This window comes from Lotus japonicus, chromosome 3, assembly GCF_012489685.1.
Source record: "Lotus japonicus ecotype B-129 chromosome 3, LjGifu_v1.2".
Taxonomy (NCBI): Eukaryota; Viridiplantae; Streptophyta; class Magnoliopsida; order Fabales; family Fabaceae; genus Lotus; species Lotus japonicus.
Window position 1 is genome coordinate 1084501 of NC_080043.1, and position 12747 is coordinate 1097247.

The window sequence follows — 12747 nt, forward strand, 5'->3', positions numbered from 1 at the left end:
CCAATCACATCTAAATCTAATCATCCTCCTCACCCGCAACATTTTAACTAATTTTTAGATTTAATATTTTAGTCATATGTATAAGATTAAGATTAAGATAAGAAGTCATATTTCAATATTATTTTTATAATTAATAGTCAATATAAATAATATTGAAAATGATTAGGAAACTTCCCTTCATTTAGGACAAGAAAGGGTCCTGTAGCAATGGTCAAAGGGGAGAATAGGAAATAAAGAAGTTGAATGCTTGGTGAAGGTGGTAGCATAGTTGCAGCAACAACACACAGAGAAAGAGTGATTGATTTGAAGAAGAAGAAGAAGAAGAAAAAGAAGCAATGAATTCTGTCAAATCTCTTCAGGTCCTCAGCCAGGGTGTTACTCTCGGTTCGTTCCCTCTCCCTCTCCCTCTCTCACAGACTTAATTGAAAACCAATTTTGTTTACTGAGGTAGTTTAGTTTGTACTCTTCCTCAGGCATGATTGTCACGTCTGCACTAATAATTTGGAAGGCGTTGATGTGCATCACTGGCAGTGAATCACCTGTTGTCGTTGTTCTTTCTGAAAGCATGGAACCGGGGTTCAAGCGGGTAACTTAATTTTATGCATCAATGCTCCACTAATGCTGTATCAAATATTTTCTACAATAAATAGTATTTGGTAATTGTTATTCTCAATCCACACATCTAGTTTCACCTCTCTTAAACATGTAAAATCCGAAAATGCCCTTGAATTTATTTTCGCTCGCACTTTAAAGTGCATTACCTACGCAACGCGTTGTGAAGGTAACACACTTAAAGTGGGTAAGTAACGCACGCACTTTAAAGTGAGTAAGTAACCCACTTTAAAGTGCGAAAATTGCAAATTTCAGCCTTTCAGTCTCAAAAACTGATTTTTTAATAGTCTCGGATCAAGACGGAGTGAACTTTAAAGTGCGTGAGAGTCACGACGCATTTTAAAATGCGTTTAGTTGCAGAAAAAATCTAAATGGCAACCCAATGACGGGGGGCGACGACGACGGACAAATGGGAATGGGCGATGACAAAAAATGTGACATGAGAAGATGGAAATTGTGTTTGGAGATGAGTATGAAGATGAGTGGTGTTGGTGAGGGAAGAAAGAGGAAGAGGAAGAGGAGGGAGGATGTGAGGATGGGGTGGAGAGTTGTTATGTTTTTATTTCACTAATGGCATTTTTGTCGTTTCGTGTTTTCATTAATGACATTTTTGTCTTTTCACCATTTTAAGCGGGTTGGAGCTAGATGAGAGGGGGTGAGAATACAGTACTGCTATATCCCACGACCAATTTCAGCACTACCCTGCACGACCAGTTTAGATTTCAGTTATTTCCAACATTTTGAATTTTCTTTTTTTTATTATAAAACAGATTAGTGGACGGAAATCATGGGCAGTGTTGGGTCGTACATAGCACATGTCGTGCAACCCAGCATTACCCGGTGAGAGTAACGACTACCATAGTATTTTGTGTGTATTATATAGTTTTTTTTTTATATAATGTTCGGGGCTAAAAGTCCAATGTGTCTTATATAGTTTTGATTCTGCATATTTGCTGATTGTCTGCTGAATACGTCAGCAAGAAGAGAGAACCTGCATATATTTGCAAACTATTTGTCAACATAATTTGTCTGTTTCTTTGTGGAGTTGACAAATGTTGGCTTTCATGCTTAAATTCAGGGGGACATCTTGTTCTTGCGCATGAGTAAAGAACCAATTCGTGCAGGGGAGATTGCGGTGTTTAATGTGGATGTAAGTTCAACTCTTAGTTTTGTTCTTTATAATTTGCTTAATCCAATTCATATTTGTATCATCATTGACACATAAAAAAGAGAGATTTTCAGTCGCATTGCTTGACATGAAGAAGTTATGAATATTACATGCCAATCTGTGTTTAAAATTAAATCTTCTCATGTACGGTTACTTGTGTTGTCATCAAATTGATTATTAGTCTCTGTGGCCTTTTGTACGAGTTTCTTAGTACTAAATAGCTGCACACTTACGTAATATCATTATGCATGACATCTTTCTAGAATAATTTGTTTGTTTATTCTGTTGTTGCTATTTTCTCTCAAGAAGTTGCTGTTGTTCTTGCCAATTCTTTTTTATTTTGCTCACTATTTTCCTTATCTTACTGACTGACATACTCTATGGGTATGTACTCTTTTTTCTTTAGGGACGTGAGATTCCAATTGTTCATCGTGTAATCATGGTAAGAACCATTTTGTTTTTCTCATTTCATGGATGTGTCAGAATTGCTCATCTTATTTCAGTTTACACAGTTTGATGTGTGTATGACCCATTTCTTTATCCAGGTCTTATCATCTTAGCTACTGTTGTATTTATCATATCTTAACCATGATAGATAATAATGAGCATGTTACAACACATTAGAATTTCCTCCTTCATGCTGTCCCCCAGCTCTTGCTTGAACTTCTTTCATGAATGTTTTTGTCAATGACAATATTGTGGAAACTGGAGAGTATATCGACAAAGAAAATTTCCAGAATCTCCCTAGCATATTTTTCACTGGTTTAACAGTCTTTATGCTTTCTTGAATATGCACTTATTATTATCACGCTGTTAACAATGATTAAGATTATCCTGTTTGAGAATCCAATACTTGATCATTTTGTAGGTACATGAAAGGGAAGATAATGGGGAGGTTGATGTTCTCACAAAAGGTAGTGACACTAGTCCATGACTAAAAACTCTAAACAGACATAACTGACAATGCTGATTTTAGGCCCTAAATTATACAAAGCCTAGCCCTGTTGCAAATTCTAGTTCATTCTTTTATCCAAAATTCTAGTTCATAAATTTTGTTTCGTTCTCTATTTTAGTTGGAGATTATCTGTTGATCTAATACTCTCGCTTCTCGTATTTTGCTTTCTTCTGCAGGAGATAACAACAATGAGGATGACAGGCTTCTGTATGCTCATGGTCAGCTTTGGCTGCAAAGGCACCACATTATGGGTAGAGCTGTCGGGTATAGCATTTCTTTTGATGAAACTTGCTGCACTTAGTAAACTTGTTTTCTAAACCTGTCATGCTCAGTGTTACAAATATCCGCCATGACAGTTTCTCATGGCGGTTTTTTGGCTTTCCACCATGGGCGAAATCTCGCCATATGACCGCAATATTCCGCCATATTCTGTCATATCCCGCCATATTCCGCCATTATTTGTCATGTATGGCGGGATTTCGGCTTTCCGCCATGACCCGCCATCCACAATTAACAACATGGCGGGATTTCGGCTTTCCGCCATGACCCGCCATCCACAATTAACAACACTGGACTCTTGCTTGAGAATGCCATTACTCAACTGTGGCAATCCCATATTGATAATTTTTTTGGCTTAATCCCATATTGATAATTGAATATAAAGAATGTATGCTTTAAGTTTCAAACTATAATAAGAAAGAGTTCTCTGTGGCATTAAGGTATTTCGCATGTTAAGGCTACATAGTTAATGTCACAAGAAGAGCAAAGTATCTACCCATATGTGAAATATCAAACAATTGTTGGGCCTTTGTACATAATATATTCCAAGAGTTAATCGTAGTTTATCCTATGGTGATACCTGCTTTTGCATTCCCGTTTTCTTATAGTATGAAGCATATTATGTTGAATTTCTCTGTTTTCTTTTTTTGGTATTTTGCTACCATTGCTTATATTTGTCAATGGCAGGTTCTTACCTTATGTTGGCTGGGTGACAATTTTTATGACAGAAAAGCCTATCATCAAGGTTTGTTTTTTGCTCTAACAATCTATCTATTGTGTAATAATTTAGCTGAAGCTGGTTGTTTTATTGATGTTAATGGTGAAACTTATAATTTTGTCTTGATATCTGATTTTGTCGCTAACCAACCACATGGTGTTTTAAAATGAAGTAAATCATGACCATTTTAAAGATGCACAACATAGATTTTGTGATTTGACTCTTTTAAAGTATGTGTAATTCACTTTAGACAGAAAATTTAGGAGCTATATCTATTCATGAGAAGATTATGGGAATAGATAAAAGCAACTCCATAAATTTGTTATACTTTTACATTTTGTCATAGTCTTGTCTTGACCATTGATTTTCCAATCAGTGGCTATCTCTTTGTTTTCCTGTCTAAAGTGGATCTTGCAATGGAATCCTAGATTTTCAATTGCAGCAAATATGAAGAGTGCTAACGCTGTCTCTTCTTTGCAGTATATTCTCATTGGTGCTTTGGGGTTGCTCATGATAACTTCGAAAGATTAAACGATGAAACTAAATCAATCTGAGGTCTAAACCTCCGAGAGAACTCTGGGCAGATATCATACTTTTCTTGAACTTGAGAGTGTCATTTTGTACCATTAACAACATAATGTTAAGAATTAATGCAAAGTTTCTTGCCTAGTTCCTTTATACTGTATTTTGGTGCAGTTTAAGCTTATGTTGCTAGGTGAGTCAATCTTGGGAAATGCCTCCTTGTTCATACTTCATATACCCATTCCGAATTGCAAGGTTTTGGCTTCTCACTTTATGATGCTTGAGTTCTTGCATGTCAGAAGGCAAGCATATAATGTAACGCATGCCATAACTTCCCTTGCGGTTAATTACCTATGTAATTTGTGGTGGAATGATCCGCTCCTGATGTAGCTAATGCTCTCTTTGTAGATGCGGCTTTTTCATCTTAATAAAATAGTAATGTCATTAATGTGTATATATACCTAAAAGAAATTAAATAAATTTATTTAACGTGGATAATTGTAATTGAAAAAACTAGTCACTAATATCGTTGAAAAAATATAGATCAATTATTTCAAGGGATAAATATGAAAATGGTCCCTGAACTATGGGCGAAAGCTTGAGTCAAGCGTAGAATAGGAAAGAGTTGAGTCCTTAAAAGCTGAATTGAACAAGAGAGTGGCAGCATAGCACTATTGCAGCAGCACACACAGAGAAGTGTTGAATTGAACAAGAGAGGTAGAACAAGAAGAAGAAGAAGCTGCAATGGGTTGGATCGGCGAGACTGTGGATTCTGTCAAATCTCTTCAGATCCGCCAGGTTAGGTTTTTTTGTCGCTGAATTAGTTTAAGTTGATTATATGAACACCATAGAATTGCTTCCAGACCATAATGCCAATTGGTTGATATTTGCTCCATTTATGTTGTGCTGATTATGCCACGAGTATTGTCAGCATCCTGGATTTCTGGTCTATCTATATAGATTTTGTTTACTGAGGTAGTTTGTACTTTGTACTCTTCCGCAGGCATGATTGTCACATCTGCACTAATAATTTGGAAGGCGTTGATGTGTGTCACTGGCAGTGAATCACCTGTTGTCGTTGTTCTTTCTGGAAGTATGGAACCGGGATTCAAGCGGGTATGTTAATTTTCCATGCATGAATGCTTCAGTAATGCTGTGTCAAATATTTCCTACGATAAACAGTATTTTGTGTCTTATATACTTTTGATTCTGCATTTTTGCTGATTGTCTGCTGAATACGTCAGCAAGAAGAGAGAACCTGCATATATTTGCAAACTATTTGTCAACATAATTTGTCTGTTTCTTTGTGGAGTTGACAAATGTTGGCTTTCATGCTTAAATTCAGGGGGACATCTTGTTCTTGCGCATGAGTAAAGAACCAATTCGTGCAGGGGAGATTGTGGTGTTTAATGTGGATGTAAGTTCAACTCTCAGTTTTATTCTTTATAATTTTCTTAATCCAATTCATATTTGTGACATCATTGACTTAAAAAAGAGAAGTTTTCAGTCGTATTGGTTAACATTAAGAAGTTATGAATATTACATGCCAATCTGCGTTTAAAGTTAAATCTTCTCATGTGTTGTCATTAAATTGATTAGTAGACTCTCTCGCCTTTAGGACGAGTTTCTTCGTACTAAATAGCTGCACACTTATGTAATATCATTATGTATGACATCTTTCTACCTTAATTTGTTTGTTTATCTTGTGATTGCTACTTTCTCTCAAAAAGTTGCCATTGTTCTTGCTGATTTTTTATTTTTTAATATTTTTCTCACTATTTTCCTTATCTTACTGACTGACATGCTCTATGGGCATGTACCCTTTTTTCTTCAGGGACGTGAGATTCCAATTGTTCATCGTGTAATCAAGGTAAGAACCCATTTTGTTGTTCTCATATCATGAATGTGTCGGAATGCCTATTGAAACAGTAACTGCACATCAGCTTACGCAGTTTGATGTGTGTACGAACCCATTTCTTTATCCAGGTCTTGTCAGCTTAGCTACTGTTTTAAGTTTTCCTTATTTATCATACCTTATACATTAGAATTTCCTCCTTCACGCTGCCCCCCCCCTGCTCTTGCTTGAACTACTTTGTTGAATTTTGTTGTCACTGACAACATTGTGGAAACTGGAGAGTATCAAGAATCAGAAACTTCATTCCAAAGAAAAACTTCCTGAATCCCCCTAGCTTTAATTCTCTTCACTGGTTTAACATTCTTTATGCTTTCTTAAATATTCACTTATTATTATCATGCTGTTAACAATAATTAAGATTGTCCTCTTTGGGAGTCTAATACTTGATCGTTTTGTAGGTACATGAAAGGGAAGATAATGGAGAGGTTGATGTTCTCACGAAAGGTGGTGACTAGTTCATGACTAAAACTTTTACAGACATAACTAACAATGCTTATTTTAGGCCCTGCATTATAAAAACCGAGCCTTGTTGCAAATTTGAAATTCATTCTTTTATCCAACATTCTAGTTCATAATTTTTGTTTCGTCCTCCATTTTAGTTGGTGACTATCTGTTGATCTAATGATCTCCCTTCTCATATTTTGCTCTCTTTGGCAGGAGATAACAACTATGGAGATGACAGGCTTCTGTATGCTCATGGTCAGCTTTGGCTGCAAAGGCACCACATTATGGGTAGAGCTGTCGGGTATAGCATTTCTTTTATGACACTCATTGCAAATGTGTTATCTAAATCTATCTTGAGAATGCCATTTCTCACTTGTGGCAATCCCATATTGATAATTGAATATAAAGGTTGTATGTTAAGAAAGAGTTCTCTGTGTGACTGTGACATTAAGGTAATGCGCATTTTAATGCAACGTAGTTAATGTCACAAGAAGAGCAACTACCCATATGTGAAATATCCAACAATTGTTGAGCCTTTCTATATAATATATGCCAAGGTTTAATTGTAGTTTATCCTATTGGTGATACCTGCAGTTCTGCATTCTCTTGTCTTATAGTATGAAGTAATTTAGTTGAATTTCTCTGTTTTTTTTGGTAGATAAGCTCTAATAAGTGTTCTTTAGTTTGTATCCAAACAGAATCTAACCTCCCTAAACTTTATGCAATGGAAAATTTGACAGGTATGCATATGGCCTAGCCAAGTTGTACATAGGAACACCAGAGGAAACATTTTCCTACCTAGAGAGTCAACCGAGCTGAACGGTTCTGATTCCCCAGAGCATGTTCTTCAAGCTTGCATGTACAAATCCAAAATCTTCCTCTCTTAGAAGTGTATATAGCAGTGCATATCTCATACAGATACAGATGAAGCTCCACTTCAATTTGATCAAGCCATGTATGTGCATTACCTCTGAAATTTCTGGTTTGAAACTGATCTTTCCAGGTACATGATTATTCGGTCGCTATCCAAAAAAAAGAAAACAGAACCAAATGTCAGAACTATGAGATGATATGACACAGTTTAAATGTATTTATTATAGATGGAGGAAATTCTTAATGCTGATCTAATTTTTCGGTCCATTTGGATCTTGATTCACTACAGTTGCTTTTTGACACATTTACCGCATTCGTGCAATATGAACCATTGGATTACATCAGATGGTACATATTTGATCTCAATAATTTAGATGTTAGACATATGAGCTGCCAGACTATAAATGAATGGCTTGGATTTGCGATTTCGAGTCGACTGCACAAAATCCAAATCCTTATTCATGGATTTGACACTTCTTACTTCTTCTTCTTCCTGTTTTAAGTTTGAGACTTTATTTTAAGGATTTGGTCCTTTTCTTTTTTCCTGTATAGTTACTATTTAGTATTTACTAATATATCAACTCAGTGTAATGATTCCTGGATAACCTGTGAAAAATTTCTGAAAAATAGTCAAACTCAACAAAACAGTTTTGCTTGAAGCTTGGTGAAGAGCCTGATTGAAGTATAAACTTGAGATCTTTACTTGAGAGCAAAATATGAGTCAGGGTTAATGGAACTCAGTTTATATAGAAACAGTTAAACACAAGAATGGCCAGAAGCAAAAAATCAGTTAAATCACTTATTTAATGGATTCCCCTGATGAATCTAAGAAATTGGAAGTGTCTAATGACAGAATTAAAAGTGAAACTGTGAAATCATTTTGGACAGAAGATATTATTATGAATTGATGTCCTCTCCTTCCATCAAAAAGAACAACTTATTTATCAAGGTAAAGCTCTGCTATACAGTATATGTAGACTTTCACTGAAAGATCTGAGAACAATACATATACAAGTATGAGAATCATAGTTTTTATTTATGACTAATATTCATGTCTGGAAGATCCTATATTTCACATGATTCTGAACGACCAAATATCGTGTAACGATTGTTTGCAACATTGTCATAAGCAAAATCCCTGATAAACCTGCAGTGGTCCACAGTATATATTAACAAACCTGATCCCTTTCAGCAATAAAATAGCATGATAAAACTGACAAAGGAACTCGGAAAAAATGCTACTTACAGAGGCACAAATTGAACAAGAAATGCTAGCTGAGGAAAGGGAAAGTCTATGTATTCCATTATCTTCAGCACAGCTTCTGACTTTATGTATGATCTAGAATAAACAAGGAAGTCATATTTTTCACTGCTAAAATTCTTCATTTTAACAATTTGCAATAAAAGTTTCCTTTCCTCAAACATTATAGCAATCCATTATCCATCATAGAAAATTTAACAGAAACAGGACCTTATTTGCATGGAAATGGTTGAGAAGGATGCTAATAACATCAAAATCTAGCGTCTCAAGCTGATACTTGAGTTTTGAGTTATGAACCTTCAATAAGTGATTAAGCGTACCTGTCATTTTCAACAAGCACAACACTTGAGATATCATCAGGAGCTCTTCCAGATCTCTTAAGTAACATTTTACCTGCTTCACTCTGAAGAGGTTCATATCTAATTGTGAATTGTCCAGTCAAACCCAACAGAAAATATAAAACAAATGAAATAACCAATCAAGTTTCATTTTCACTCACAAACAAAAACAAAGGGTCCAAGTTCACTAAATATCTAAGACCTCTCTATCTTTCTATCTCATTTATTTAGTAGGGGTTTGTTTTCACTATTTGCCCATAAACTGAATGTATCTAAAAAGTCAAAAAATACTTTATAAATAGGAACGGAGGGAGTATAACTTTAACTATTTGTTCAAAAATGAAAATAAAAATATATATATATTTGTAGTTTTTTTAATAAGCCAAATAAAATTAAAGAAATTATGCACATTGAAGCTTAAAACCCATTTACAAAAAAGACAATTTATTGTATTTCAAGCTTTCTAAAAGACTAAATTTAGCATAAAAAATGCATAAATCATTTTTTATTGTGGACTAAACTTAGCACTAGTGGCAAGTGGTAACACATGGATTGCTCTTTTTGTCTCTTTGACCAATGACCAAGAAAAACAAAAATGGAAGCTGAAGTTAACTTATCTTCCAAGCTTAATACATGATTAACAGGTGAAATTACTGACAAACAACACAGCCGCTGGAAAAGTGCCATTGTGGACCAAATGTCATCCAAAAAAGTAATTGAAAGATCTCACCTTTGAATGTTTCCTAATTTCAATACCCCAAAGTTCTCACTCTTCAAACCTCTAATACACAAACTTTTCAAAACGCAAGGAACAACAAAGTGCACACCCCACAATCCCACATAAAAAACATATCACAGGGCCCTTCTTTTCTTTTTATTGGAAAATGTGGCTGTAGATTTATAGTTTCAGTGATAAAATATTAAGCTAATCATTTTGATCACTAACTGAAAATAGCCTTCATGGGATCTGAGTCCCTTGGTTTGAACACCACTTTCTCATTCCCAATAGTCCATTCATACTTTCGTCGTTTAATATACACCACAAAAGCTTCCTAATGATGCTAAGCATCATTCACCTATATTAAACTAGCTAGACCAATTTTTGTTTATTGTCTCTTTCTAACATATATTTATTTTTACTGGATTTGGCTATAATTATAAGTCATTGGATCCGTCTTTTCCCAATTCTCTGTATTATATGTACAATATAGTGGATCTTCTTACGCAACGATAATGGTCTCTTCTTTTCTCATATTCTCTATGAAAATAGAAATGATAATTATTTGCACTCTCATAAGTTTTTCTTTTTTATAAAGGGTATACTTGTAAAAGCTTAAAATTAAATTAGCTTATACGTCTAAGAGAGAATATTAGAATATGAAAAGATATATTGTGTTTATCACATTTTTAGTATCTTATTTTATTTTAGTCAATTTAAATTTTTATTTTACTTTTTTAGATTGATTTGTTTTCTTGTTTCCTTATTTAATTAGGATTACGAGTTTACTCATTACTATAAATACGAATAAGTGTTTTGAATTAAATCAATCATTCACAATGTACACACTTGTGTTTCCTCTTCTCTTCTTTCTCTTTCTTTTTCATTACATTCCTTCTCTTTAGATTATTGGAATTTTGTTTTATAAAATGTGGATGTTTGGGTGCCACTCACTTATCAGCAAAAACAATTTTTCATTCACGCTCTTGACTTTTTTCACTTAATTTTTTTTATTATTATCCATCATTCATGTCGGATCATATGTCACATTCATGTTTTTTCTTCTTTTATTTCTTTTATTTTTCCACATCTTCTCTGAAGTGTCAACACAAAATTATCCATTAGCAAAACCTCCGTTCGTGATTCTATTTCAATAGGCGAGACTTGATTAAACTCCTACAACGACAATATGTATGTTGCAGCCTGCAGCGGTTGAGTTTCAGTGTTGAAACACGCGTAAAATGAGTTAAGGTTCGCGTGAATGGGTCTTCTAATTTTTAAAATTAACTATTATACTACGACTTGTTGAACCGCCTCGGGTTTAGCCATGGTTAAAACCGCCAATAATTGACAAAAACTACCACTATTTGTACGAAAACCGCGACACTAGCTGCACAAACCGCCTCCAAAAGCGCCTCAGTCTCACATTTTGCGGCGGTTCATATGCAACCGCCGCATAATGTTCGTCTCTAGATGTTTATTTTCTTGTAATGTGGTTTGTAAGATGTCATGCTCGTTTGGATTGGCGTTGGGGAGCATTTGAAACGACGTTTTGGAAGAAGCTATAACTTGGAGCATCGGTGGAAACGGCGTTTTGGAGGTCCCTAACGCCAATCCAAACGGGCACCATATCACCAGGGCCGTGTAGGGGCTAAGAAAAGTAGGCAATTGCCTAAGTTCCCCTAGAATATATAAGGCCCCAAAAATATTTTGTATGTATATACTATATAAGATATATTATTGGGACTTGATAGAGTAATGAAACAATAAAAAATTATGCAACATTAATCGTAACATGGATAATGTAATTAATGTAATGTGAGAACTTAAAAGTTCAACGTGGGATGTGCAACTTTGATAGTTATTAGTAGTATTATTTTGTATTGACAAATTTACATTTTCCGAAAAACTAATAAATAAATTAAATAGTTGTTGTTTATACATTTCGAAAACTAAAAATATTAAATTGTTTCACTCATAACATTTAGGTTTTTAATCACTTATATATATAATATAATATTATATAAGTTTGCTCTTCACTCGTTGTTTCTTCTCTAAAGAAAGAATTTTTTTTCATCACTTCAACATTTTCGCCTTAGGCCTCAAAACCTCTCTACACGGCCCTGCATATCACCTGAAAGTTGAAAGTATGAAGGTAAAGAGCAAAATGTGACATATGAACTAGATCTAAAAAACTGAGACAGAAATGGGAGAGGAACAGGGTCTTACGCAGAAATGGAATGAAATAGAGTGGCAAATGGTGATAGAAGAACTGCTTAAAGCTGTTAAATGAATAAGAAAACTGACGTGGAAAGCTATTTGATGTGTCAATACTTTCAATTATGGGAAGAGGAAGCAGTCATAATTGAGATCTTAATTACTACTTGTCTTTTTAATCTTTAACTAAATATCGAAATGCAAAATGCAGAGGGAATTGACCTATCATGACACTAACGACAATACTAGAAACAAATAATGAAAAGTACTGTAATTCATTTAGAAAATAAACAATTTCCATAATTAAAACCTTTAAATACCAACCAGGTGAGTTCCCTAAGTGTATGAATAAATATTTATTGAGAAATGTTTATTTATTCAATTTAATCTTATGATTTTGAAGAAATTACTCTCGTGACTGCCGACTATAACATAGTTGGTGAAAAATAAATATACAGTATTAAAACATCAACTGCATGACATATTATGACAAAAACTTAGAAAAAATTCAATATCACACATTTCTTCACATGCATTTAGAAAAATCTGCATCGATTATCATGTTCACATACTACAGTTTGCAATAATTCGCATCATGCAAATTTGGTTTAATTAAACTTTGCACAATTATATTCTTATGTATATAAGTTGCTTTCTAGAGGATTATGCATGTGGATTGACTACACAATGCCATTCCTTAGACAAGGGCAATAGAGCATGCATGACA

At 34.5% G+C, this 12747-nt stretch overlaps 3 protein-coding genes across 3 annotated transcripts; 2 read left to right on the plus strand and 1 right to left on the minus strand.

The window, feature by feature from the left end:
- The first annotated feature begins 171 nt into the window (after positions 1–171).
- On the plus strand, positions 172–4708 carry LOC130748413 (uncharacterized). Its single transcript, XM_057601636.1, has 8 exons — positions 172–384; positions 474–586; positions 1691–1762; positions 2187–2222; positions 2649–2694; positions 2912–2999; positions 3702–3759; positions 4213–4708. The coding sequence occupies exons 1-8, from the start codon at positions 336–338 to the stop codon at positions 4261–4263; spliced, it is 513 nt and encodes a 170-aa protein (XP_057457619.1). The 5' UTR covers positions 172–335; the 3' UTR covers positions 4264–4708.
- A 141-nt stretch (positions 4709–4849) lies between these two features.
- Positions 4850–7712, plus strand: LOC130748414 (uncharacterized). Its single transcript, XM_057601637.1, has 7 exons — positions 4850–5052; positions 5258–5370; positions 5600–5671; positions 6089–6124; positions 6568–6613; positions 6827–6914; positions 7354–7712. Exons 2-7 carry the CDS (start codon positions 5260–5262, stop codon positions 7430–7432), a joined length of 432 nt encoding a protein of 143 aa, XP_057457620.1. The 5' UTR covers positions 4850–5052; positions 5258–5259; the 3' UTR covers positions 7433–7712.
- Positions 7713–8341: 629 nt separating this feature from the next.
- Positions 8342–9222, minus strand: LOC130748415 (DCC family protein At1g52590, chloroplastic-like). The gene is made up of 3 exons (XM_057601638.1): positions 9068–9222; positions 8733–8825; positions 8342–8633 (listed from the first exon to the last, which is right to left on the minus strand). Exons 1-3 carry the CDS (start codon positions 9133–9135, stop codon positions 8552–8554), a joined length of 243 nt encoding a protein of 80 aa, XP_057457621.1. The 5' UTR covers positions 9136–9222; the 3' UTR covers positions 8342–8551.
- Between the last annotated feature and the right edge of the window lie 3525 nt (positions 9223–12747).

Bases quoted from the DNA above. Each gene is read 5' to 3' on its own strand.
- LOC130748413 (XM_057601636.1), top strand. From the start codon at position 336: ATGAATTCTGTCAAATCTCTTCAGGTCCTCAGCCAGGGTGTTACTCTC. The intron at 587-1,690 runs GTAACTTAATTT...GCTTAAATTCAG, and splicing joins TGGAACCGGGGTTCAAGCGG to GGGGACATCTTGTTCTTGCG. The intron at 3,000-3,701 runs GTATAGCATTTC...TGTCAATGGCAG, and splicing joins ATTATGGGTAGAGCTGTCGG to GTTCTTACCTTATGTTGGCT.
- LOC130748414 (XM_057601637.1), top strand. From the start codon at position 5,260: ATGATTGTCACATCTGCACTAATAATTTGGAAGGCGTTGATGTGTGTC. The intron at 5,672-6,088 runs GTAAGTTCAACT...TTTTTTCTTCAG, and splicing joins TTGTGGTGTTTAATGTGGAT to GGACGTGAGATTCCAATTGT. The intron at 6,915-7,353 runs GTATAGCATTTC...AAAATTTGACAG, and splicing joins ATTATGGGTAGAGCTGTCGG to GTATGCATATGGCCTAGCCA.
- LOC130748415 (XM_057601638.1), bottom strand. From the start codon at position 9,135: ATGTTACTTAAGAGATCTGGAAGAGCTCCTGATGATATCTCAAGTGTT. The intron at 8,826-9,067 runs GTACGCTTAATC...TGTTTATTCTAG, and splicing joins GTGCTTGTTGAAAATGACAG to ATCATACATAAAGTCAGAAG. The intron at 8,634-8,732 runs GTAAGTAGCATT...GGACCACTGCAG, and splicing joins CTTGTTCAATTTGTGCCTCT to GTTTATCAGGGATTTTGCTT.